A 27,740-nucleotide genomic window follows, 5' to 3' on the forward strand; every position below is an offset into this window, starting at 1 on the left:
ATATCATGGTTTATGTTAAATGTTATCTCAATATGAAGCAAGCGTCTTCGTTATTACATTTATTTCATTCTACATAAAGTCGCTCGTGCACAAAGTTGTGCTGCTTCCATAAAATCTTTTATTTTCGATCAGTTCTCATCTTTCTGAAGAACAAAAATATTTTCTTCAAGGACATTTTTGAATAAGAACTATTTGTAAAGGTCTCCACTGTGTCTGGTAAAATAACTGGCAAGTTTCACTCTTAGTTTCTAAATGGTAATAGGCAGAGAGAACATTGACTCCACCAAGTGGAAAATAAACAATTCTTAATGTTGAACATCTCAGGATTCTTATCAGCACTACAGGAAGCCTCTGTGTGAGTACTACTGCCACTCACCTACTGTGAATCCTTCTCTTCATCTCTTGTCGACTGGACAATATGGTAATATGCACGGGATTCGTCGAGGTTTGCACCGTATAGTAAGTCCTTGTGGCGTCCTACATATTTATAATATTGAAACCTTTTCTCTCTCTCTCTCTCTCTCTCTCTCTCACTATATATATATATATATATATATATATATATATATATATATATATATATATATATATAACAGAGGGTATCATTGTATGTGTGTGTGTACTGTCCAAAAACATTACGTAAACTACGCATTAGAAATTTTTCTTTTAATATTCGGGAAAGAACAGAGTTCATCAAAAAACTGCTTTGAATCCACTGTCAGGTGAGGTCAAACGAAAGCAATTTGTTTAACACACACTTCTTAAAATTACAAATATCATCCCGTACAAATTATAATATATTGTACTAAGCAATAATATTTTGACTATGGGATAGGTAGTTTATGGATCTACTTTCCATTATTAAAATTGTTGCAATTTATAAGATTTGGTGACTTGCGTGGCTAACAACGAAACAAACTTAAGATAATCAAGATAGTTCGTTTATTAGTTTAGATAACACATTTAATAAAAAAAGTTATGATGGAATGATTACATTATGTATCCATGATTAATTAACAACAGTGAGTTTTGTTGCAATCTTTTCCCCTTAAATCTGCAATGTCTTGTTATTTCTAAATGATTACGTACCCGATTCACTGTGATCTATTGCAGAGTAAGCGGATTCTGCTGCTCCCGTGTGATGTTCGAGTTTCTGGGAAAGAAATATCATATGCACTTTAACTATGTGCTGTATATATTCCATTAACAAATGTCTGGTATTGCTTCCATTTGTATGCCTCACTCGATATATATTGAGTGTAAAATATTTTAGCTCCTTAATTATTCATTTTGATATATGATAAGGTTTTGAGTGCACTGTTGCTGCTTTCCATCCCATTGCTACTATTAAATAGATTGTTGTTTCAAAATATGCTGCCAAAAGATCAGTTTTGTCAGAGATAAGTGAAATGGTCTTTTATTTCTAACACTTTCTTCGAGCTTAAAGGAAGAAACAAAAATCGATTATTTTACATGGATGCAATAAATATATCGAAAATGTACTCAGCCTCGTGTAATATCATATCGGAACCAGGATAATAGCTCGATAGTTGTTTGTTTCATCGTTTCATTCAATTGTAAGTACAAAGAGCACTATGCTAGGTCACGATTTGTTAAACATGACTATTTTGTAAATGTTTGGTCTATACTATTACTAATCCTTTCATAATATATCAGCCATTTACCAGTTATTCCGCTGCTTGCTTCACTTTTAAAAATGTAGAGCAGAATGCCTATTGTGGAAGAAATTATTTGGCATCATATTTTATTTAATTACGTAATGTTCATTTTGCTCTAAAGAAATTTAAAATACAATTTATTCGACAAGAATCGACTTTTCAATTGAAAGTGCATTGATGCATACTTTATGCCACTCAAACTTTTGTTTTCTTTATTCGACGGAATCAGTTTAACTTTCCACTATTCCATAAACGAAACAATTGTGTTTTGGCGTCTTCTAAAATTGAGACGATGATGCGCATTTCAAAATCTTCAGAGTAACATTTTATAGCACAACCTGATGTCGTATATATAGACCATAATGGAAACTGATTCAAATTGTTCTTTTTCCAGATCTTAAATGCTACTAGATTTATTGCTGTTGCTTAACATATATCGCTTTGATAATTGTGGGCAATGATATTGTATTCCAACTTTCAACAACTTCTTCTAAAAGTGGTACATAATTGTCCTTCTTAACAAGACAAAGACAATTTGAATACTCCTTCAATTAATCTAAAATGATGATGATAGTGCATTGATGGGGAAGGTTTTAAACTTATCAACCATTCTCATTTTATGATGATGTGTATGCAGAATTAACTATCAGACCTAGAACCCATGTTTTCCTTTCCAGCTAATTACACAGCTTAAACGAAAATTTTCGTTGGTTAAAAATTGACAAGTTGTAATGGTTGATTTTCAGTCTGTTGCTTGAAGGTTAAAAATAACTATGAGAATGCACGAAATTTGTCCATATGAAAACTATGTTAAGTTGAGCAATTTAACAATTAATACATCGGTCTATTCAAATTATGGCCAAATTGCACATTGACGAGCTAAGTGAATAACCAAAGGTTACGCATTGTTTTTACAAACTGTATACTTATATCGTATAGTCCCGATTGAGAAAGGAGTGAAAAGAGAAAATAATTCTAATGAAATGCACTGGAATGAGTACCATATTGAACAGGGCAAATCAACGTATGTATTAGAATGACTGAACTATTCAATATGTCCTAAAAAAAGCCATACAAAGCTAACAAATGCTACAACCATTTCACGCTGCAATGGTAAACAGTAATTTTCCAACCTATCATGAAACAGAACAATATTCAGTTTTAGGCGTATTGTTAAATATATTCAACCGATCGTACCAAAGTAATTAGATTCAACATTTAGCAATTAAAGTTCAAAAAGGAAGAATTAATAGAATTTCAAGAATTTGCTTAATTGTTTTTCTTTATTTAATTAGAACGGAATAACAGTATTTGCCTTTTAAACTATTTTGATAAATATTTTCAATTTCTTCTTAATGCAAACGTTGTAACATGCAACAAATGAAACTGATTTGGAGGGATAGGTCTTGGATGTTCTGGTCATTAAACAACGGTATGAGAAATTTAAATTAAGATTGTTTTTCATGAATATATAATTTTTTTCAGTCATTTCATTCAAGTAATTATTAACTAATCTTTTAACAATTGCTTTTTCCCTAACAATTAAAATATAACAATTTTATGGATATGCCTTTATATCATTCAGTGTCCTGAATTATAACTGTGTAGTTAATGCAGACATTATTTTGAGAAGAGGACCCGATTCTCAGAGTATGAATCAGATGTCTTGCACATCTGTATTTATTGTCGTGCGATGCAGGGACCCATTATATTGCAACAAATCATTCATAAGCGAATGGCTGTTTCTCATTTGACAAATGAGCTAATAACCAAAGTTTCAACTATGTAGTCTCAATGTAAATCAGCTTATCATAGGGAAAATAATATGCACATGAGAATATATATTTTGCGAATGACAGAAAATACAGTCTTTAATATCTCAGTATTAACTCTCGCACTAATTACAATGTGGACAAATACATTAAGACACCCAATAGAAACGAAACATATAATACAATACCTCATAGTGACTGCATAAATTGACATCAAATTCTACTTTAATGTTCGTTGACCCGCTTTGGTTTTGGTTCAGTTCCTCAATATTATAATAGGCCCTTGGGTTTTCAATGGTCGTGTTGTCTATGTTCTGGATCGGTATATCTAAAAGAGGCAAAAACTGTATTCTGCAGAAAGACGAGATAGTGGTTCATATGTCCCTGAATAGTAAAGCTAACACGTTTATGCATCTCAAATATTTCTGGTTGCAAACATAGGCTTTATGATAATTCAATTATATATACGTAACCCAGGTTGTTCTTTACTATTTTATGGTAATTATGGAATGCGGACGTTGTTGTTTCCTTTTTATCTATTTTCGTTGTTAATGGAATTGATCCAAATAAGCATTAAAGCTCGACCTTCAAAGAAACTGTAGTTTAAAGCGCATGGTTTATATTAAATTAAGAAATTTACCTGCATTAATGCCATATAAATTACTGACATTGGGAGACATTTCCATTCTTGTGGTGTTTCTTTCCATTGTATCCTTTTTCCTATTATAAGATAAATAGGGTCAATCAGAGGTGCAAATTCGTAAATCGTAATATTTCTCTACTCATAACAAGGTTACATTACAATTGCTATGTATATTGATTTACTTATAATTCGTTAAAGCGTTGTAAATGTTTCTCCGCTCATAACAGATTTGGACAACAATGCTATGGCCAAGGTAGTAGACATTTCTTACACTGTATGAATTCCTAGACTATGATCCTAAACTGGACTATCAATTTCACATTAATCTGGAATCTATATAAAATTATTCCCAAAGAAAGTTGCAATGTGCTTATGTGCTAACCTAGTAGCCCTACTAAAGAATCGCGGTTCTAATAATCAAAAAGTATTTACTTCAAGGTAAGTTCCATGAAATTTGTTTAATCTTCAAGGTAATGCCTATTTGTTAATAAATACTTTTCCTCTCTGCTGTTAAATCCAACGAGCAAATATCATCAACAAATTACAATTTCCTCTCTGTCTGTCTGTCTGTATGAATGTCTGTCTCCCTCTCTCTCTCTCTCTCTCTCTCTCTCTCTCTCTCTCTCTCTTATAAAATGGTCATATTCACTGTAGAATAAATATTCGTGGTACTTGTATTCTCTTACAAAGTCCCTATGTGAGCACCAAATAAACAACATCTGAATCACGAATCACAAAATAGACACTCAAAGGTACAAATCCTTAAACTGTGAAGTACTTAACAGTCAAGATACAACTTCCTCACATTTTGGAGCCCATCAAGAAGTATGGTCTGCTTGATATCTCTACGGACCAAATGCACTCCTAGTATCACGTGACCTTCTTTCAAAATAAAAGCCTGGCGTACATGACCGATATAGTCATTGATTTGACCTTAACAATCAGCTTTTATTTACTGTACATATATTTTTACTATAACACAAGTGAGCCACTGAATTAAAGAATTCAAAATATAAATGTCATAAACCCAAATAATTAAAATAAAACTATATTTTAAATTTAAGAGAGGATATATATATATATATATATATATATATATATATATATATATATATATATATATATATATATATAGATAAATAGATATATCCTTAACACAGGCAATCCTACACATAAGCAACAATAGTTCTAAAATGAATGAGACGTGTAATGAATCATAAGACCGCACATACAGATTCCAGTAAAAAATACAATTCATTCATTGGATAACTTTCTTCTCATATGCAAGTATGATGTGTGTATCGATGTAGGATGACAGTTAAGTTTGTATCCGTTTTTAGTATACAAGTATATTAGTCACAACCAGCAATAAATATATACTGTGAAGAAAGTAGAAGGGTATATTTTGCAACTTTAATTGTTTTAAAGGTTTTGTCCTCCAGATACTTGAAAGAAACAATAATATGATTCTGTATAAATATCTGCTCTGTACGCACAAATATCATCTATAGATATAATGGACTAATTTGAGAGACGTATTTCTGTTTATAACTATTTCTTCCATATTCACTTGCCTTCGCCTTTTTACAGTTATACATATTACAACGGTGATGATAATTGCAGCTATGACAACAGCAGCACTGACAGATGCACCTATTCCTACCACATTAGTATCAGTAACTGGTTGTTGCTGAAACTTTTTCGCAGCTGAAATAGAATATATAATTGTATATGTCAAACTCTTATTATCTATCTATCTATCTATCTATCTAACGTTATATCTATATATCTAACTATCGATCTAAATATATATATATATATATATATATATATATATATATATATATATATATATATATATATATATATATATTTCGCTATCTGACTATCTATATCTATCCATCTATCTTTCTTTCTATCTTTCTATCTCTCTCTCTCTCTCTCTCTCTCTCTCTCTCTCTCTCTCTCTCTCTCTATATATATATATATATATATATATATATATATATATATCGATCTATCTATCTAGCTCTGTCCATGTGTTTGATAATATATAGAAAATTAATTAATGTAACAGAAGATCAGAAAAATATCTCTTGACGACAATGCTTGTCAGCGCACTTTTGACAGCTCAGTCTGTTACCAACATCTGAAGACGCAAATGTTCACAGCGGAAAAGTGCTTGTCAGCTGCCGAAATTGTGCCCTACTTGTGGAAAATGCATATGTAGCAATAAAGCCAAGGCTAACGTATATCGAAGAAATAAGCGATGTCACATTTGTCACCAAATTATGGACTTGGAACACGAATGCTTCATTCCAAAATAATAATTCCAAACAAGAGGGAATTTCATCTTTTTCGATTTTGAATGCATGCAACAAATTGTCATTCACATTCCTAATTTCTGCGTGGCTAATCCAGCGTGCGAGATGTGCACAATAAAACCTAGCTTTAGTCATTGCTTTCACTGCGGCAATATTCATGGAGGTCGTGAAATAAGCTTTCAGCTGCCTAAAATGCTAGACAATTTTACCCAAAGGATATTAGACCCCATCGATGTCACGTAGAGTCAACAGGACACCAAACGTTACGGAGATTGCCATCGCCATGCCACGGTGATGGGTCACAATTGTTTGGGATACAATGGCCAGTTGCTTCTCAGATACTCTAAGAAAAAAATCCCGAACGTTCGAAAGCCGCTTTTAACGGAGCCAAAATCATCTCCATGCAAGTGGGACAAGAGCAGTTTAATGATTCGATGAGTTACTTGGCTATGCCTTTCAGCTGAATGCCTAAAACGTTTGGAATAACATAAATGGCCAAAAGCTTTTTTCCGCACTTTTTTAACACCGAAGCTAGTCAGCACGCCGTTCTGCCCTATTTGCATGAGACTCACGACTACGATCAAGACAACATGTGCACTGAACAACGAGAAGCTTTCTGCGCTTGGTACCACGTTCACTCCTCGGACCCCTTCGACTTTCAGGAAGAAATGTTACAGTATTGTCGATCCGACGTGGACATTTTACGACGTTGCTGTGGGAAATGTCGAGAATTATTAATGGATCATGGAGGGATTGATCATTTGAAAGGAGCCTGTACCATTATCAAAACGTGTTCCTTAGTGTACCGCCAACGATTCATGCCCGAAAACACCCCTGTCATATGCCCTCAAACGACCAATTTTATCAAACGTCAGTACGTGGACAGAGCACTAGGCTAAATACATTACTTGTGCGACCAAGAAGATAAATCGATTCAACACGCTCGCAACCTGAGGAGGCGAAATGTCCATTGGATCGTATTCGGTGGATGGCTGCGACTTAAAATAAGCCAATGTCCGTGAACGAGTTTAACATATTCTTATTTCACGGATGTTCCATCTGCTACCCTCAACGTAACACTAAACATTAGGTTTCATAGCGCACCATGGTAGACTTGTACCAAGCCACTTGTTAGTGGCGCTTGAAGTTAAAACAGCAAGGATAGCAAGTGGTGGAAATGTGGGAAGACAAATGCAATCACCGTTTGAAAAACGAGCACAAATTTAAAAGCATTGTGGAAAGTCGCATGCTGGTGGACACTCTGAACCTGCGAGACAGTTTGTACAGAGAACGGATGAATGCCACCTGCTTGCTGTACCAAGCCGGCGGGGAGAAATTATAATAAATCAAATACTTGGACGTGTGTTCGCTATATCCGTACGGGTGAAAATATTGTCCCTTTTCCGTAAGGCATCCGCAATTGCTGACGGATCACATCGATGTGGAAAACATTCAAAAATACGAAGGATTTATTAAATTGGTCTTGCCTCCCACCAACGTGTACCATCCCGCTTTACCTCACCATTGCCAAGGAGACTGATATTTCTCTTGCTTGTGCCGTACTTGTTTCGAAACGTGCAACAAAGACAAACCTTGTCAGCACAACCAGGAAGAACGTACATTGACAGGATCGTGGGTCAGAGAGGAATTGTTTAAAACTCTAGACACCAAATGTTAGACGTGTACGAAATTTACCACTTTCCCAAGTAAGAACAATATCACAAGGGCAACGAGAGGCCGAAACGCGTTTTCGCAGACAACGTTGATGTCTTTTTGAAACTGAAATAAGACGCTAGTGGCTATACTCCCTGGTGGCAGACACCCGAAGACCAAATTAAATTCAAAGAGAACTACTAACAGAAAATCGAAGTGAGGCGATCGTTTGCCAAAGTGATGTTAAATTGCTTGTAGGGCACAACGACCCTGTTTACCCAAGACATAGTATTTTTCTGAGCCTTCCCGCTTCATCTAGACCACTCATGACAAAACCAGGAAACACGTGGACGTCCTTCGTGAAGACATGATCCTAGCCAATTACGAAGAAGAACTGATCTTTCTAGAATCCCACGAATTGGAAAATGTCATCATTGCGGCCTACGTGACTGTCCATGCTCGCTTAAAATTGTACGAAGCGTTATACCAATTAGGAAAACGTGTGCTGTATTGTGACGAGGACAGTTGCATCTACACCTATCGCCTGGGTCACTGGCACGCTGACATCGCGAGAGACAATTTAGGAGCTTGGAAAGACGAGCATCCCGACTACAGGATTCTAAATTTTGCTAGTAGCGGTCCCACAGCTTCAGCTACAAATACCGGGACCAACAAGGAGAGGTGCACACTGAGTGTAAAGTAAAAGAATTGACTCTTAATTATGCCTGTGACCTGGACGATTCAGTAAAACATCATAACAACTTTGCTCTGACTACTACTACCATTAATAACATAGAAAGTGATGCCGTGCGTGTCAAATCTGACGAATGTGAAAGCGATGCCACTCGTTACAGAGCACCTAATCATTTTACGGTTTTCATGGTCAATATCATCCTCCACGTGAAACCATGCAACTACCACCCTACGGATCGCATCCAACGCTGAGTACACTTATGAGGATTTCACCGTACCCTCGTCGAAATCAGCCGGTGAAAGAAGAATATTCGTTCCCTGTGCGGTTGCCTAACTAATATGACTTTGAAAGTCGATTCAAGTGAAATTGGCCTAAATATTTGGGAGGACCTACCCCCGAAGAATTAGCCAGAGATAGATTTATCTACTTTGGAGAAGGGGATAAGGTCAAGTGATTCAGTTGTTGTGTGTCACTTTACCGATTGGAGCAGAAAGATTCTGCTTATCTGGACTATCACTACCTACCTTTAGTAGGACGACCACAGTAATTTCTAGATGGATACTTTAGAAGAAAACCACTCCGGTGGCCTAATGGTAAGAGCGTCCGCCTCGGACGCAATAGGTCGTGGTTTCAATCCCGGCTGAGTCATACCAAAGACTTACAAAAATAGTATATCAGCTGTCTCGCTTGACACTCAGCATTCGGAGTTAGTGTTAGAACTGGTCGGCCTGGTGTCAAGATAATGTGACTGGGTGGGACATCATGCTACATGGCTGCGGCATGATGCCCCAGTGATAGACATCACTATAAACTGTCACATTACAAACATCGTAGCGATAGGACTGAAAAATTGTTAAAGCTACGTTAAAAATCTAAATCACACACACACACTTTACAAGAAAACATTCGTGCTTTTCCTGTGGAGTTGAGAGAATGCATTCACCGAGAATTTCAACGCAAAAAAAAAATTGCATCCGTTACGCCACCATTGTTCAAACCACAAGTGTTCCAGTGGTATGACAATGATCAACTACCCATTGCCTAGCAGGATTAGTTTGCTATTGATTCTATTTACTACAAGGTAGACTTACTGCAACGAATTCCAAACGAAGAGTTAGATGGTTAACAAAATCTTTTACACAATGTAAACGTAGTTCAAGAGGAAATTTGTGAACGGTGTGTGATGTGCAAGTTAATGACTAAACACTTTAGATTTACCAATGGAGTACGATCATCTCTATAAAAAGTACACTTATTGTCTCCGACAAAAGAAAGACACTGCTGTGAATGTCTAGTTAAGAAGAGTACATTCACAGTCTACCTGTAGAGACGAGAACGGATTTACCGAGATCTGGTCAAATTACAAGTCCGACGCAAAGAACAATTTCATCCGCTACGTCACCAATGTTGGAACCACTGGTACCTGAAGGATATAAGATGATGGATTTATTTGAAAGCGTTCTAATGGTCAGACATTGTTCAACTGGACGGGGACAAGAATACTTTGGTGCCTTCTCATCCTACTTGCTACAAGGTAACCATAATACAACAAATTACAAAGGAAGAGTTACAGAATTACCAACATATTTTACGTGATCAAATTGTGTCTGTAGAGGAACATTCTGGGCAGTGTGTAGTGTGTGAACAAGTGACTAAAACAAATTAGTACGGCACTGAAATAAAACTACTTCTGTTCAAAACGTACACTTATTACTTCAAACACTGGGGGTATAAACACTGGCTACCGTGCCATGGCCTTTGTCAGTCGTGATACAACAGATTTCGTGGAAGGAAATCAAAAACAATATTCAGACGGTAGAGGATTACCAACATTTGTTATGAAAACTATGTCCATTTATTTGAGGTCGTCGTGTGGTGTGTGTCTAAGTGACAATCTTGCTGAGATTTCGTTCACCAGTCGATTCCCTGTAGAGTCTTTACGAACAATACCAATAACCACCAAAACCATGAGAGTGGTAACTTTAAAGATACACAAGATCTGCTAAAAGCCTTGCACTTTCATCTCGATACTTCTTGACCTCTACGAGAAATAAAAGATTCGTCAACTTTTAGGCACTGAAGATGTTTACTACGATGCATGTGTAGCTTGTGTCTTACCTCCTCTTTGGATAGATGCACGTGACTGAAACGTTGGGGTTTCGAGGATTGGACCGAAGATATGTACAATTATGCCCAAGATTTGCGATCATAAAGTCCAACATTCAGTGAAAAAAGTAACTTTTAAACCTATGTTAGTCACAGTATTAAAAAAAACCGACACCAAGGAAAACCACTCCATTCAGGACAGGACGGTCATCGACATGGACATCCATGACAAAACATTTTGAGAGGACCACTGTGTAACTGTATCCAGTGTAGATAATCTAAGAAAGTTACACACTGTCCCTAGGACACCTATTTTCCCCCAAGACAAAGTCACTCCCTAAAAGGCCAAACAGACCCATAAAAAAGAGCTGTGGTGTCAAGACCAGGTCACAACCATCGAAAAAGAAAAGTCCTTAGAAAAATAAAAGCACCCAGATAAGACCACATAAAGCAGCTTCTACCCACAAGAGAGGTACTTCGGCCAGGACGCAACTTTACATCACCCAAAGCACGACCTGCAACGACAGTGACCACACCTCCAGTAGTCGCAGTTTATTCCACTTCTCCGCTGCTAGTGATGCCGGCCAAACTCAATTTGATACGCGTCTTTCCTCATATGATAAAAAAATGAAAACCCGTGTCCCTGAAACCCTCTCCTTCAGCGATGACACACTCTAACTAATTGAAGAAATAAGACGTTCATTTTTTCACCACCGAGAATCCCGAACCCAAAGCCAGCATCATGGAATATTTTAAGGCACCTTGAATAAACACATATGGAAATATTTGACGCATCAACACACTCTCAAGTATATCGTCGTTTTACTTCACCTGGTCCAAGAGTACAACCAATCTTACCATCGAAGCCTCGGACGTACCACCAAGGAGTGACTCCAGACAACTAAGTGACCGTCTTCGAGCGCCTGTTTGGAACGTACCCAACAGTGACTGTGCCCATGAAAGGTGAAGTGTTGACAACGGGAGATTAGGTGGGCATTGGCAAAAGCAAACGCACTTTCGACAAAGTTACTTACCCAACTGCGCCATCGAATTATTTCCTGTCACAGGACGAGTACGTGACCGTCATCAAGATGTCTATGAATTGGAAGACATGAACGGAGAGGTGTTAAAATGAACGCTTAACTTGCCCGAGTTACAACGCATGGCCAAACAGAAAACAAAGTGTACGAAATCGAGAGCTTTCTCGAATGACGAATCCGAAAAGTGGAAAAAGGACGTGTCAAAGAAGTCAAAGTAAGCTGGAATCTTATCCTCAGAGTTCTGATTCTTAAATAGACACTTCGCCAGTGATAGACTAATAAAAGAAGTGACCATCATTCCCTTCAACACAGCCTCAACCACTACCACAGTGACCACTCCTTCACTTGGATCTTCTGTGCAAAATCTACAATAGCAACCCTTGTGTGAGTGGTGTGGAGAACGTGTGCCTCAAACGCAATCTCTTGACTTACGGAAAAGAAACAAAGAACAATCATATGGATACTTGCGTAGCATGGTACCCTGACACGTCAGGCACGTTTGACGATACCGATTTGATAACAGAGAAAGAACCCAACCACAATGTGAGATTGAACGCCCGACGAAATAAAATCAAAGGACCCAGCATAATTTTAGAACTGATAGATCCTTTGCATTTGGACATGTGGTTGCAAGAGAAGTATTTGCTGAATGGATATGGTGTCCTCCTGAGACTGAATCGCAGCAGTGCCACATTCTGTTTGATGGCTGATGCTGCCTATTACAAAACCAAAATCCAAGAAGCCGCTTAGAAGTGTTGCCTAAAGTGGGAAACGACATCAGCTACACTTAGAGCAAGTATCCCATACGAAGAGTGGAAGTGAAAACATTCACCATTGCCACTGGATAGTGATCTATGATCGAAGATCGTCTGTTCCAAGGAAAGTTACCAAACGTTAACCATTGGCATCTTCTAGAATTCAGATTTCAGTGGAACCTATGAGGAAACTCCATTTAATTTTCAATACTTTGACGTGTGCAAAATAAAAGTCAGCCGCGATAGCAAAACCTTGTGTACCAAAATGTGTGTATTTTCTTCATCAACCCAATCTTGGGTATTCTTTAGAACACTTAGTAACTTATTTTGATCGTAACTTTTCTAGAAACAATGACAAAGTAGACAGATGGTTATGTGATCATTATGGATATCTCCTGTCCTTAGCTAGAAAACGTAGTGAACATCAACGGACCAATAACTTCCCTTCGTGGAAGTCTAACATGATTTCACAACGTTGTCAACATTGTCAAAAATTGTTTGTTTGTTTGATGTTACATGAATTGTTTTAATGTTAGTTGCTGTTTGAATAAGGCAATGTGTTTTGAACAATCTTGGTGGTTTCTTTTCAAAACAAATATTGTGACAATATATGCTCTTTGACTTCTCTCTATCCCTCACCCTTATATTAGCTACAAACCCGTAGGGATGTTTTCAGTCGGATCTGCGCTTGAGATTTATAAAGCGCGGTAGTCTCCAGGCTGACAATCCATGGTTGACTTATTTTCCTATGAAGATTTTTACAAGACTAGCCAAGCAGAACGAAGCCTACTTAAATTTGCATCGTGTCAGGCAAAGCCTGATACCCAAGCCGAAGAGATAGATAATGTCAGGATATTAACAAAAGCCCAAGGCTTGGTTGAAGAGATCTTCAGAGACGAAATCTAGAAGGAGCAATAAGAATGGACGGAGAAGCATAGACTTCAGAAGCAGAGAGAGCAGCAGCAATAGTAGAAGCCAGACAGAGGCTTTGTAGAATGCCGTATAGACAAGAAAGAGTTCTCCTTCTCTTTCCGAAAAAGCAGACCATATCCTGTGGGAAAACCTGCCGCCAGACAGAAACTTATTTTAGTCGATAGCAAATTGCAATAATACCGTCCACAAACACCCATTTTCAGGGCTACCCCAATACTCTAGAAAGGAGATACTAGTCAAATTGCCAAATTTTATGTTGGTTAGTTGCAAAAATAGAAGTGTGCTTATAAGCACTTCGTTTCTTTGTTTTATGTGAAAAAAGGATAGAAGTGTACCTAAAAGCACTTCATTTCCCTGTATTGTCAGAAAGTGTGTGTGTGTAGTCAGTGTTTGTAAGTAAAAAATAAAGTGTTTCTTTTAGATCCGTGCGTTCCATATTTTTGGTGATGATTTGGATCTTGTACGTGTTGGTGTTGGGATGTTTTCCTTCACGTCCGTGCTTCAGAAATATAAACGGAGCATTCGTCAGTCTGGATACCCATCGTTGACGTTTCAACTGCAAAGAAGATGAGTAGAGTTGCTAAATTGCTTCAGCATCAGATGCACCTGAATATGCCAGGCACATACTTGGCGTGCTGGCCATCGAGATCATAGCAGAAGCAGCTAGGATCGAAGACGAAGAGGAGGACAGGACAAAGGAAAACGAGGTGGAAAACAAAAGATCGCACCTCCCTCAACACCCAAAACCACTACTATCAGTACCCAAAGTGAAGACTGGGACGATGAGGCCACTCAACCCGCCTCTGCGCTCCCTACCATGCGCATAAATTGGGAGCAAGACTGGAGCCGCCGATGTGTCTGTGGTACTGATCCAGGGGTGTGCCATCGTTAGCCAGGTGTATCTGAAACTCATAAAAAATCCCTTCTCAGGGCTAACCAGATCTCTAACACAGACTATTCAAGTTGCAAATTTGAATGTAGAGTAGCATGACTATAAACAATAATTCCTTTACTGCTGTGTATTTGTGTGTTTGTGTGCACGCGTACGTTTGGTTTGTGCGTTGTGTGTATGTGTATGTGCGCACGCGTACTTGTGTGTGTGTCTGTGTGTGTAAGTGTTTGCTTTTTATCTTAACAAGAAAAACTGGTCCATACACTATATGGATAGTATATAATGGGTGGTTTCTTCCTTTCTGTGTTGACAGTAGATATTGGGGTCATTTGCTTCTCTTCTTGGTTGATTGTAAATAAAGTTGTTTTTCTTCCCTTCTTTGTTAATAGTAGATAATGGGTTATTTTCCTCCCTTATTTCTTAATAGTAAATAATATGTGAAGTTATTGTAAGGGATGTTTTCCGTCACGTCCATGCTTCAAGTATATAAATCATAGCGTTTGTCATTCGCACCATTCAACACTGAACTAAAAATGGAAAACAGCCATTAGGAGAGAATGATAAAGTTGCAGGAAGTCGTGGATACCATAGGCATGGTGGAGTATATGTTCGTAGCTATGCAGTTTAGGGCTTATAGTTCTCATATGTTGTGTATGGAGATAAACAAAATAAAGAGAGGAAAAAACCTATTAAATAAAATGATAAAACATGAAAAGAAGGAGAAAGATGATAAAGATAGAATCCATATGATTGTTTGGAAGGAATGAGAAATGGAAGAAGGAACAGGAAGAGAAGGAGAAAAAGGAGCAGGAAAAGAATGAGAAGAAGAAGAAAAGGACGACAACGGCGATGACAAAACTGAGACGATGGCGGAGAAGTAGAAGGAATGAGAGAAAATAGAAGACAAAGAAGAAGAAACTCAAGGGCCCTTTTCACGGCTACTCCCATTTCCTCGAAAATATAGCGCTTCCCTTTGCCATCTTTGTGTAATTGTATTTGTTTGTGTTTGTCTTTGCTATGTTTGTGTGATATTTCTATATGGAACGGGTTTCCACCCTGCAAAGCGTTCTCGCTTTTTTCTCGCTGTTCCGCCCGATTGAGGTCAGACCCTTGCAACATTGTTGCCAGCGTCCAGTACCATGACGTCAACCACCTGTTCCTTTCTTATTGTCGCTAAACAGACACATTATTTTTTTAGACTATGCAGTCACAATATTTTTTGAGGCTATACAGTCACAATATTCTCATGTTAAATTCCCCTTTGACTGGGAATTCTATTGAGACTAAAGCATCCCATCATCATTACTAATTGCAAAGATATAAAGAAAAAGTATTAGACCCAAGGGAGCAGCACATATTTAATGCAGAAAATGTCCTCTTTGCAATCGGTACTAACTTGATAGGTAAATGCCAAAGTCTAAGATAAAGCTTTCTGAAACATTCAAAGTTCTTTGCAAACTCATTTTTTATAAAATTGCTATATAACGCAAGGAAAGTGATAAATACTTGTCGATCAAATTAAAACTAATTTGTTTGGATTGTATAGTTGTGACATTGGGTTGTGGAATACATATATATCCACCGATTTGTAGGAGCTCTGCATTACCTTACAATATTATGAATGTGGATACAGTCATTTGATGTTATTTAATTTATGTTTGCTCTTACCGATACTACACTTATTTCCTTTCCATCCCTCGGAGCACAGACCAGATGCACAGGACCCGTTAACCTTGTTACAAACAGATGAATCCTCGCAGTGACCACAGAGTGTACTACAGTTGCCATAATAATCATTAGCGCATGCTGAGAGTTAGATATTACAATTTTCAGTAAGCTTTATATATTTGCGTTATTGTATATTTCATAAATTTGAGTGGAAATATTATTCAGGTACAATGTCTCATAAGTGTTCGTAGTCTCAGAGTCGATTCGTCATTTCCAGTGTGAAAATGGTAAGTCAATAAATATAACTTTTTACAGTACGGTTTCCGCCCTAGCGATTCATCGAGGAAAAGATTACACAGATAAATGCTGTGAGCGTTTTATAAAACTGTACGTCTTCTGCACTGAACACAAATTGTGTTCATCAACAAAAGATGGAGAAAAAGATGGGTGACTAAATATTAAAGGTCTTGTGAATCATATACAAGGACTTTCAGATAGAACATTTAACTCATTTCAGCTACTATTTTAAATGGGTTGTACACTGCAAACCCAATCAATAATTCAATATTTGTCTACAAGACACTAATTAAAGGTGCCTAAATATAAATTTGGGACTTTTTCTCACCGAAAGGTCGAAAGTCAAAGGCCAAACGTTTCCCACTAGCAGATCGTACAATGTCCTTTGTACAAACATCTTGGAATTTTCAATGAATAGTGTAAACATGAATACTGAACGTGTACCAATTTCTTAAAGATCATTAATTTACACAGAAGATTGCCTCACAGCTATTTAAACTTCTTCATTTTAAATAAAAATGGGATTGATTGCAAATATTTTGTCTTAATCTTCAATCAGCATTTATTTAATGCAAGTACAAATGTGACAAATTCTAGGATAGAAACATTTATATTTAAATATACAGAAACATCTAGAAAAGATGGCAAATGGAAACTGTATGAAATATACGTTGAAATTAAGAAATTTGTGTTTTGTTTTATTTATCTCTTTTGAATAATCGACATGTGAATTTTCTTAACAAGATCGGAAAACGTTTAAAGCTACCCGGATGATTAGTTGCGGTTATTGTAGGTCTCGTACTGTACAAATTTAATTCTATTTTGATTTCGATGATTCTTACGTATATCACAATTCTCTGCTTGCCATCCGCTTGCGCATCCATCCACACCACATGAACCGTTCACTTTGTTGCAAGAATCTCTGAGTGCACAGTGTCCACAGGGTGTAGAGCAGTTCCCATAGAAGTAAAGATCGCACTCTAAATATAAATGATTACCTGCTATTATTATTTCCATTAGCAATGTCGTTATTGAAATCATTTCTAAAGTGACTGTAATGTGGCATCGAAGCTCTGTTTAGAGACAATTAGTGGGTCTATTTTTTTTTAAATTCTACCAGACTGGTTTTAATATAAAATATTCAGTTTATTTCAATGCGTATCAAAATATACATGAGTGGAGAAATGTATTTGGTATCAGCAAATTTGTATGGACTTTTCTCCAGTTTTCATCGTCATCATTATTACTGAGGACACGCCCTTAACTAAAGTTGTTTGTTACAAAAAAAATATTAAAATGTGGTTTTCAATTCAGAAAGTATATTTTTTTTTCAATACTTCGCTCCTAAAGGTAATGGATTCTTTCGAATATTCTCCTTGTCAAGTATTTAGATTATTTTTCCCATCCAATATTTTCTCGACTAGGTATAAACAATTTTAGCAAACTGTATAATGGTCTTTTCCTTGCCGACAGGGAAACTTGGAAAAACACTCCTAACATTACTGGTTGATATTACCCTTTTTTCATTCTTTCCTTCACTGGCTTTAATGTTTACAGTTTTAATAATATGCATTAATATATCAAAAAAGCTAACCCTGCAAACATTCTTCACCCTTCCATCCATTCTGACAGCCTCCTGGACAGCGTCCATTAACTTTATCGCACGAATCAAGACATCTACCACATTTATGGGAACAATTATCGCCATAAAATCCGTCGGCACAATCTGTAAGATCGTATGCAAGCAATAATTTTTTAAAACATAGATTAATATTGATATGCAATGAGCATAAATGGAAACAAAACTTGCCTATTTCGACCATTTCTGAAACAGAATCGCCGATGATTTGGAAAATTGTATTACTTTCTGTACCACAATAATTTCTATTGACTTTTCTTCTCATTGAGCAGTCGAGTACATCTTAATTTGCCATGGTTCTAGTAGTATATAGGTGTATGTCTTAACATCAAAAGAATTTGTAATAATTTGCCTTCTTTGAACATTAAGATTTAGTATTTAGTATACACTAGTAGAGCAATTAGATGTAAGTATACAAGAAAGTATTCCATATTATATGTAAAATATATCCAGTCATTCATATATCCCTCTATCTAGACACACACGCACACACACACATATCATATATTCTTTCATCATTGTATGTGTTTATGAAGAGTAAGTTTTGAAATCGAAAAAAGAAGAGCGAAGAAGAGGGTGAATCAGAATACACACATTCCCTAAATAGTACCTGTAGAATTCTTACCTCTTTGACATAGATCACCATACCTTCCCGCTACACACGACTGACATCTGCCTGTAATTTTGTCGCAGTCTAAATTTATGCAGTTGAAACATGATTTGGCGCAATTGCCTCCATAGTAACCAGGCACACATTCTAGTAGAGATGAAAATAAAAAAGACGACGTTTATCATGAATCCATTAATTAGTAGCAAACTGCAAAACAACTTTGCTGTTTCGTCCAGTATAAAATTGTGTGTGCTTCTTTTTGTATGTATTAAAAAGTTCATACTATCGAACATCCTACAGGAATATTTTTTTAAGAATGCCCAATATATTAGTTTAGTTACCTATAAATCAGGTTATGTCTTGGATGAATGTGTAAAATAGTCCACAGTAACTTTAGTCTTTTCTTATTGATGGGATCCTTTAAATAATGTTGATTCTTAAGAGTTCCTTACACTCAAATATATATTTAGAAGAAAACATATTTGATAAAGTGATGACTGCTAGCATTAAACATATCTTATACAAAATGTTGGCAAACTTTACAAAATAACAATGATCAAAAAATACGAGTGATCCTTGCTTTATGTACTATGTAATAGTTCGCAGACAAATTATTCAAATGTATTAAATAGACAACTGTGTTAGCCAAGGAGTTCACACAGAATGCAATGGTTTTCATAAACAGAGCTTCACTTGCAAGCTGCAGGTTTGATAAACCTGCACCAAAGCAAGAGAAGCAAACCTTAGAGTTAAAATAAAGTGATAGTAACTCAATTCATTCTGATAACTAGTATGTACCACTAGAGTTAAAACACTTTCCTAGAACTGTTTAGAATTGCAGAAGAATTTTTTTTATCTCATATATTGCCTGAGTAGGTGTGCAATGGCTGTTGGCGAAAGATACAATCACTGTAAACGAAGCCCGTTTGGAATCAGCTTGTTTTCAAATAGCTATAGGTGGGAACGCCGTGAATTGTGGATTGGAGTGCATCGAGTAGGTGGCGGTTTCCACGTAGGCCTAGCACGATCCAAAAGGCTCTACACTTTGATATACGCATTCAAAGAAATGCATTTGTGTAATGTTCACAGCGGGCCACTATGACAGGACACAGGAAGTACGAATGGTTGAAATTAGGCAGACATGAGGTATGGGATGAGAAAGCTCTGAGTACGAAATGCCGTGCGCTTAAAAACAAATGCACTAGTAGCCGAGTTTCCATCATGCTTAATGTGTGCAACCATTCGAGTCGTGCACAGGATTTGTATCCAGTGCTGTGGCTTCATGTACAGGAATCTTGCACTGAAAGAATTGAAGGCACTAAAGTTATTCGCCAGATTGATTGCACAGCGGGTAACTCGACACACCGAGAAACAAGAATAAAGTGTGACTGCACTGGCTTCGGGTGTTTCTCGACGCGATCAGAGAGCCAAAATGTCTTTTAGAGGTACTCAGAGGTACAGGATACGCATACGCCAAGGTGTCGAAACGTACACCATTGTCTTCCTGGACGGTATGTGCCAAAACATGTGGAGAACCCTGAGCAGGGAAGTCAGATGCAACAAAGCCGTTTCCAGCCAGCCAGAAGATAAGGACGTCCAGGTTAAGGTTTACTTTCTTAGGCCTACCATCACCCAAATGTGGCCTGACTAGGTCGCGGGGCTGGTAAACATAATGCCTCTATTGAGGGTCACGTCGTCTAGCACTTCGAAAGGTGGGTTGAGCTAGAAGAACATCAATAAGGACAACTGCGTTCTCAATGTGACAGTTCCTCAACAGCAGCAAAGTGAGGCTTGATGTCAACTTCCCCAATGGGAGTCTTCTTATCACGAACGACTAGGCAAAAATCTACCTCAATCTTCTCATCAAAAAGCGAGTATATCCCAACGAGAACATTGAGCGTAAGGAGGGATTAGATGGGACGCACCTGTTCCCCATTCAGGCCTTCGTTGGCACTGATTTATGTCGATAAGAACACACTCAAAAATGGTCTAAGAGAGTATCGGTTTCTAAACTCCTGGTGGTTACCAGAACCTCTACCTGCGCACTGATGTGCTGCTGACATAAGCAAACTACGGCCAAGACCCAACCAATTATCTTAGCTTCGGCAGGATGAGATGGCAGGATGAGATTGATGCCATCATCAAGTACACTGGTGTCAAGTTCGAGCTTTTTCCCACATTTATATGCACATGTTCATTAAATGTGTGCTCTCTGGAGGTATGTCACAGGTGTACTACCGGTACCGATCATGACCAATGACGCCTAACATCCGGATTACCAACCAAAGTGATGTCTACATGTATGTTATCAGCAGACGAACAGCCTTCCGACATGTTGTTTCTTTGTTTGATCTTCAATGATAGTGGAACCTTTTATGCCATTATTCATGGCCTCTGGCACCACAGAGCTATGGCCTACACATGACAAGATGGATCTCCATGACGGGCAAAGCAAGTACACGCTGGTATGACCACACCAGACGAATGGCACTGAGACTACCTGCTCGGCCCAGCTCGAACATTGTGCGATAAATATACTAGTAGTTAGAAGATGGTGATCCACTATGGAACATAAAGCTAAACTAACGCTTAGGGCTGAGTGTTACTAAAGTACGCTGTGTCATTGAGTTCAACTAGAAAACGAGGATGACGCTATACATAAAGCTTAACACGGATCTGAAGGCCAAGGTAGAAAATAACTTCAATAAGGTTACATCAAACTCATGAATAAATCTGTTTTTGGAAGCCAGATGGAGAATCTGTGCAAGTGGATGTTGACCGTTCTGGTTCAGCTGCGGAACAGTGTGACCATCGCCGTGACCGACATTGCCGGCATTTAATCCATGCCACCCGAAGTATTGCCCTTGATCTAAACGACCGACCACCAAACAGTTACAGTCCGGTAGGCCAAAGAGGTACGCGACGCCCGTATCGTGGGCATAGCTATGGATTCAGACCTGCGTCTGTCCATTATTCTTGCCGTTAAACAGCGACATACGCTATGGCCTACTTTATTGAGGTACAGTAACAATCCTTTGAGATGGGGCACGGTACTTTCAGAGACAGCAATGTCGGCGTCCTACGGCACTCTTCGTAGAAGCCCTGTGACTACATCCGGAACGGTAGTGGCGACCTGCTAACGCTCTTTCCTTACTGCTTAATACCGACGAAATACATTCACTAAACTAAGATCACCTCGACTATAGTGTCATCGATAGGACGAACCGCAGCTACACCCGCTAGAGCATCTACTGTGCTCTCAACACGGGTCCAAAGATATTGTTCTTGAAAGACACCATTGACAACGCTAGACGATATCCGGAACGGAAAAATACTCTTTGGCAAATCACGACACTGAGGCAAACATTGCCATCCACCGAGTGATGTCTAGTGCAAGCCCCAACTTAATCCTTGGTTCGTGATGCGGAAAGGACAGTCACACTGCAGGAGACCTTTTTCTTTTTCGACGGCCTTCCAGTCTATTACCAAAAGCACCCAGTACAGCGCAATCTCTGATGAGATATAATGGTAAATAGTATGAAACAGGACACTTTTCGCCCCAGTTATTCTGTCTGTGTGCAGTTCAGAACGATCTGATTTAGATCTGAGGCCAAAAATTCCAAACACCGGATACAAAATCGGATTCCGAACACGAGCGAATTTCGGGGGTAAACAAATTATGTGCTTTGTAATGAGACTCGAAAATCCAGTTAATTACGTACCAGTGTAGTGCTACATCGGTCTACTTTTATGTAATACCATCCACGTTATTGTATCTTATATGACCATGAGACATACATTTAAAAATAAAATTCCTTTCATAGTGGATTATGAAACAATATGATATACCAGTACCGTTGGTATCGTTACAAGTCTATGCTCTTAAATAAGTAAAAGAAAAGTGTGAAGACAACAAGCTTTGTACAATTTAGCAAATAATTTATTTCCCTAGAATGCAAAGTGAAAAATTTAGAAAAAAGAAATTACGGTATTGCAAATTAAATCCAACAAATAATCAAATAAGTAAAGACACGTGTCCGCGTAATAAAAAGTCCTGAATAAAACTCAGTTCAAATCCCTATGAGGTCCAACACTGAAGGCAGTGGCGCTTTTGTTATGGCCTGCGTCGTACTGATGTGTCAACAATTTCTTGTTGAATTACACAAATAGTATTCCAGGTTTGAATTCAGTATCAACTCCAATGAATGTCTTTATCCGAGAATTTTATCAGAGCACTTTTTTATTTCCAGAGCAAATAATCACTTGAATTCAATAATTTAATGAAGATAAAATTCAACCCAAACTAGACACAACATAACACAACTGAAAGTGATACGTGTTAAAGCACAACTGACAAAATCCTGACAGTTAGAAGATGATATAGTTATCTGTTTGACCTCATGTCACAAATTAGCAATTTCTAAAAACAACTATTACCTAACGGAAAATAATATTCTTGAATGATCTAATGAGCCTTGTTTATTTGAAACATAATACATATAAAATTCACTTTGGAATCCAAAAATTCCTGACCCATATCAACATGTTTAGCTGAATAATATTTCAGTTAATTAGCTCATACATATACAAAATAATTAAGCGAGTATTAGTTGTTTACATAATGAAATTAAAAAATTAAAAAATTCAATCAGGTCAAACAGAACTGAACTCAGCTTTGCACAATGTCAAGTCCAGTAAACAATGTTACATTACAAGATCAGGTAATGGAATTAAAAAAATAATTAAAACTAACAGACAAACAATTAAATTAAATGTGCATAACAGTATATGAAATTGTGGTCCGCCCATGGTGCATGAATACGCATATATAAACATTATTTAAACAGTAGCTATTGATTCTTAAGAGCAATGATGAATTGGCACTGACTAATCATTAGCTATTAAAGAAAAAAAGCGAAAAAAATTATTAACAATCCCATCTATATAAATGAATTACACATGGTACGCAGTTTCACAGCAATCCACTCTCTCTCTCTCTCTCTCTCTCTCTCTCTCTCTCTCTCTCTCTCTCTCTCTCTCTTCAATACACTGATATGTGTGGACTGAGGGAGAAAACAATTCGGCTAGATGAGACACTTGAAACTAACCTTACACTAAGTAACCTACAATAACCGGCGTGATGGTAACGATATATGTTCACTTTTCCTGAGATTCATGTATAACGGTCACAATACCAATGAACAACTTTAAATAGCTTCTCGAGACTGTATCGTTAATAACGTGGTTAAGGTCAACACATGTACTGTAAATCAACACATGTTCTGTAAATCTATTTACTGTTTTTATTTCTCATATTAATGTCCCAAAACTAGTGGGTGTACTGCTGTGAGAACACTTCTTTGCTCTCTCCTTTATACACCACACCTGTATGAGTCTGAGTAACATGCGTTCCCTCACCTTTTAAGGCATTCTCTCACTTTTTTCCAACTTCACTGTCAAAAGCCGATTATTTGTCTATATTAAAATGTCAGAAGGGCGCTCAGTTCTCTCTAGTGCTCTCAGTGTTAATTGGTCGTGCGGCTGACTAATTGACCAACATAGAAACTGAGGGATTGACCATAATAAAAATACTGTTTTGGGTAATTGTCCCTCCTCTTTTGGCTAGTCTGTCGGCATATCATTTTTTCAGACTACTGCGGTGGTCTAGTGGTTAGAGCGTTCGCCTCATATAGTAGAAGTCCAAGGTTTGAAATCATGCGAGTCATACAAAAGACTTTAAAAAAGGGCTAGTAGCGTCCGCGCTAGGCGCTCAGCATTAAATTAGAACTGGTAGGTCTGATGTCAGGATAATGTGACTGGACGGCACAACGTGCTACATGTCTGCGGGATGATGACACAGTGCTAAACATCACTATAAACTGCCACGCTACAGACATGGAACTGTTATGACTTAAAAATTCTTAAGGATGCGTTACAAATTCCAAATCTCTCTCTCTCTCTCTCTCTCTCTCTCTCTCTCTCTCTCTCTCTCTCTCTCTCTCTCCCGTAACATGATAAAGGCGAGAAATCAGCGAACGAACGAGCATAGCAAATTTTCTCCCGTATCACGCGACATTTCTGGACCTATGAGTAATAGTAAAAGCTACAATCAAAACTATCACTGGAAATGGGAAAAGACAGAGACAGACTGTTCATGAAAACAATCATATGCTCGGTAGCAATGCTAATAAGAGCATAATATTGGCTGAAATGAACTTTAAATACGCACATATAAACATTGTTTCAACGGTAGTATTATATAGATCAATGATAAATTTGCCCTGATTAATCAATAATTATGTATCTAAAAAACAAGAAAATTTGTTTATTATCGCCGCTCTCTCTCTCTCCACCCCAGCACCTTTTATCTCATGCTTACGGGAAAAAATACTCGAAACATTGTGAAGTGAAAGAGAAAAACAATTTTGGCTTGACTTTACGAGACCCTTCAAACTATAGTTGCAACCGGTAACATACAATAACCCGGGTCGTTTTAACGGTACGTGTAAATTTTCCTTTGTATTTATCTTCAATACTCCCAATATCAATGATACAATGATAATGCACTGTATATTGCATTGTAAGAAGGCACCAGTATATTGCAAATCTATTTAATGTTCTTCTTGTTTGTTATATTTTAAACCTCTAATAAGGTTCTAAAAGACTATAATCCTTAAATATTGTAAGCATGTTCGAACGTTGCTACCGTCTCTCTCTCGATCGATCGATAGCATGATACGAGAATGTATTTGCGAGAACACGAACGTAGCGGATTTTCGCCAGTGTCAGGCGACGATGTTTATAGACCTATGAATGATGGTAAACGTTACAGTCCTTAAAACTGGAGTTGCCGTCCTTAATCTAATATAGGAATATGACACGATCTGTCATGCAGGGCTATTGATGAATATTTCTAGAGTATTGCAGCACTGGATAGTGTTTGTACAGTGTCTATATCAATGACTTACCTGAAACACAGTCGTACAAGTTCATGTATGCAGATGACATTGCTCTTGGGACCCAATATCGTCCCTTTACTGAGCTTGATGAGGTACTGAACAAGGACATGGAGGAAATTAAGGACTTCTTCAAGAAATGGCGTCTACAACCAAGCAAAACAGAGACAATCTCTAGCGTCTTCCACCTTAACAATGCAAATGCGAACCGCGAACTTTAAATCCTACTGTCTGCACTCCTGGCTTCGACCTTCTACGTCATCTGTGGACCACGCTGAACCGGTTCCGGATATAACAGGGTCGCTGTGCAGTCAACCTTGTACAATGGGGCCAGGCCATTCACTCTTCCAGTTGCAATGGAACTATACATACCATGTCACACATTGTGAACAGCTGTCCACTAACAAACTTCCCCGGTGGACTGCATGTATTTCATCTTGCTGATGCTGACGTTGCTAAATGGCTGAGTACGCATTGCACACGATACATAAAGAAATGAGCGTTACAGTCAAACTGACCACATAAAGGGGAGAGCGAGAGAGGTAGATTGGTACAGAGAGATGAAAGATAAAAAATAAGATTATGGTCGGTATCAAAGTTAATAAAAGCATAATAATAGTTCAAATCAACTGTAAATACATTTCAATGATTCAATTACTTCCTTGTTGGTTTGTCATTTCGATTAGTTTATATTTCACACTCGTTACGTGCGCAAGATGCTAACCATGCTGTGTTTGTAGTGCTCTACTTTCTTCAATTAAACCGGAGAAAACAATGAGAAAACTGACACTCAAGTCTTAATGTGTTTTGCATGCTTGTTAATGCTTGCTACTATTCCTGAATTAGTTTCAAACAAGAGATAGATCAATGGCTAAATAATTAAATAATTGTTATATCAGTCAGATTATTTAACTAAGGCAAATTAATTTTTCGATTGTCTCCAAACTATCACCATCGGGTAGTCTATGACGAGCCAGGGAACATTGTAACTTCCGATTCCGGTGAATAGAATAAATAAAATAGAAAATATGCTTACCACCAAAAACGAAGCTGAGTTTGTAGTTCTCTTCATTTAAACCATCTTTTATGTATAAATCATGAATATGACTAATACTTGTTTAATCCGTATGAATAAAACAAGAAGCTTAAAAAAGTTAACAAACAATATATCAATTTGCGACGAGTATCTTGAATAGGCGAAATAGGCAAAAAAGAACATTTTGATGCGGACACGTTCGAGAGCGATGTGAAGAAAGTGAATAAAAACATAATAGAACAGAAAAATGAGAAAACTAACACTTAAGTCTTAATGTGTTTTGGATGTTTGTTAATGTTTGTTACCTTTCTAGAATTAGTTTCAAACGAGTGACAGATCAATGGCTAAATAATTAAATAATTGTTATGCAAGTCAGATTATTCAACTGAGGAAAATTAATTTTTCGATTGTCTCCAACACTATCACAGTTACCAAAAGCATCTCATCCTGATCCATCTGGTATTGTATGACAAGCCGGGGTACATTGTAACTTCAGACTCTGGTGAATAGAATCAAAATGATTGAAAATATGCTTACCACCAAAAACTTGTACTTCACATAAACTCAGTACACGGTTGGTCCCCTGTAGATCAATCTTAACAAATCGAGCCAAGACGTCAGGTTTAAGGCCCGGCTCTATGACCAGAGGAGGGTCGTTGGTGCCGTTGTTCTGGTCCTGGTAAGATTGACTGAATGTTATGTTGTCTTGACTCAGTAAAATCCGGAAATTCCTTAATCTTTCATTCACTGAAACCAGAAGTTCATGGCATGATTTGACAAAAGCTCATTGAAGTATGCATACATTTGTGAAAAAGGTCTAATAAAAACATTTATGATGTATCTGAAGAACTCCACATACATGCACGAGAACAATTATGAACGTATTTGTAACTGATATCAGCATATCGTGCTCTAAAGAAATATTATACAATAAGTTCCTCTTATTTGAAACACTTAGCCTTTCTCATGAGGCGATTGTGCTACTTGACTCTAGAAGTATCACGCTTCGTAAGATGAAGCTTTAAATAAAATGGAATCAACAC

The 27,740-nt window shown here is 37.5% G+C and overlaps 2 protein-coding genes and 1 long non-coding RNA gene across 3 annotated transcripts in view; all 3 read right to left on the bottom strand.

Moving 5' to 3' along the window:
- Positions 1–367: 367 nt before the first annotated feature.
- On the bottom strand, positions 368–4,167 carry LOC149798467 (uncharacterized). The gene is made up of 4 exons (XM_089960609.1): positions 4,092–4,167; positions 3,640–3,779; positions 1,090–1,153; positions 368–477 (listed from the first exon to the last, which is right to left on the bottom strand). The coding sequence occupies exons 1-4, from the start codon at positions 4,156–4,158 to the stop codon at positions 377–379; spliced, it is 372 nt and encodes a 123-aa protein (XP_089816735.1). The 5' UTR covers positions 4,159–4,167; the 3' UTR covers positions 368–376.
- A 1,497-nt stretch (positions 4,168–5,664) lies between these two features.
- On the bottom strand, positions 5,665–27,326 carry LOC149798468 (uncharacterized). The gene is made up of 5 exons (XR_016421629.1): positions 27,235–27,326; positions 18,721–18,852; positions 18,051–18,182; positions 17,299–17,436; positions 5,665–5,801 (listed from the first exon to the last, which is right to left on the bottom strand). It is a non-coding gene; the product is annotated as an uncharacterized LOC149798468 (long non-coding RNA).
- Positions 27,140–27,740, bottom strand: part of LOC149798469 (uncharacterized) — an 84,988-nt gene continuing 84,387 nt past the window's right edge. Inside the window, exon 9 of the mRNA XM_089960877.1 lies at positions 27,140–27,444. Coding sequence (XP_089817003.1) covers positions 27,140–27,444 — 305 coding nt within the window. The remainder of the gene's footprint in view (positions 27,445–27,740) is intronic.

This window comes from Sinohyriopsis cumingii, chromosome 6, assembly GCF_028554795.1.
Source record: "Sinohyriopsis cumingii isolate HCF-2022 chromosome 6, ASM2855479v2, whole genome shotgun sequence".
Lineage (NCBI taxonomy): Eukaryota > Metazoa > Mollusca > Bivalvia > Unionida > Unionidae > Sinohyriopsis > Sinohyriopsis cumingii.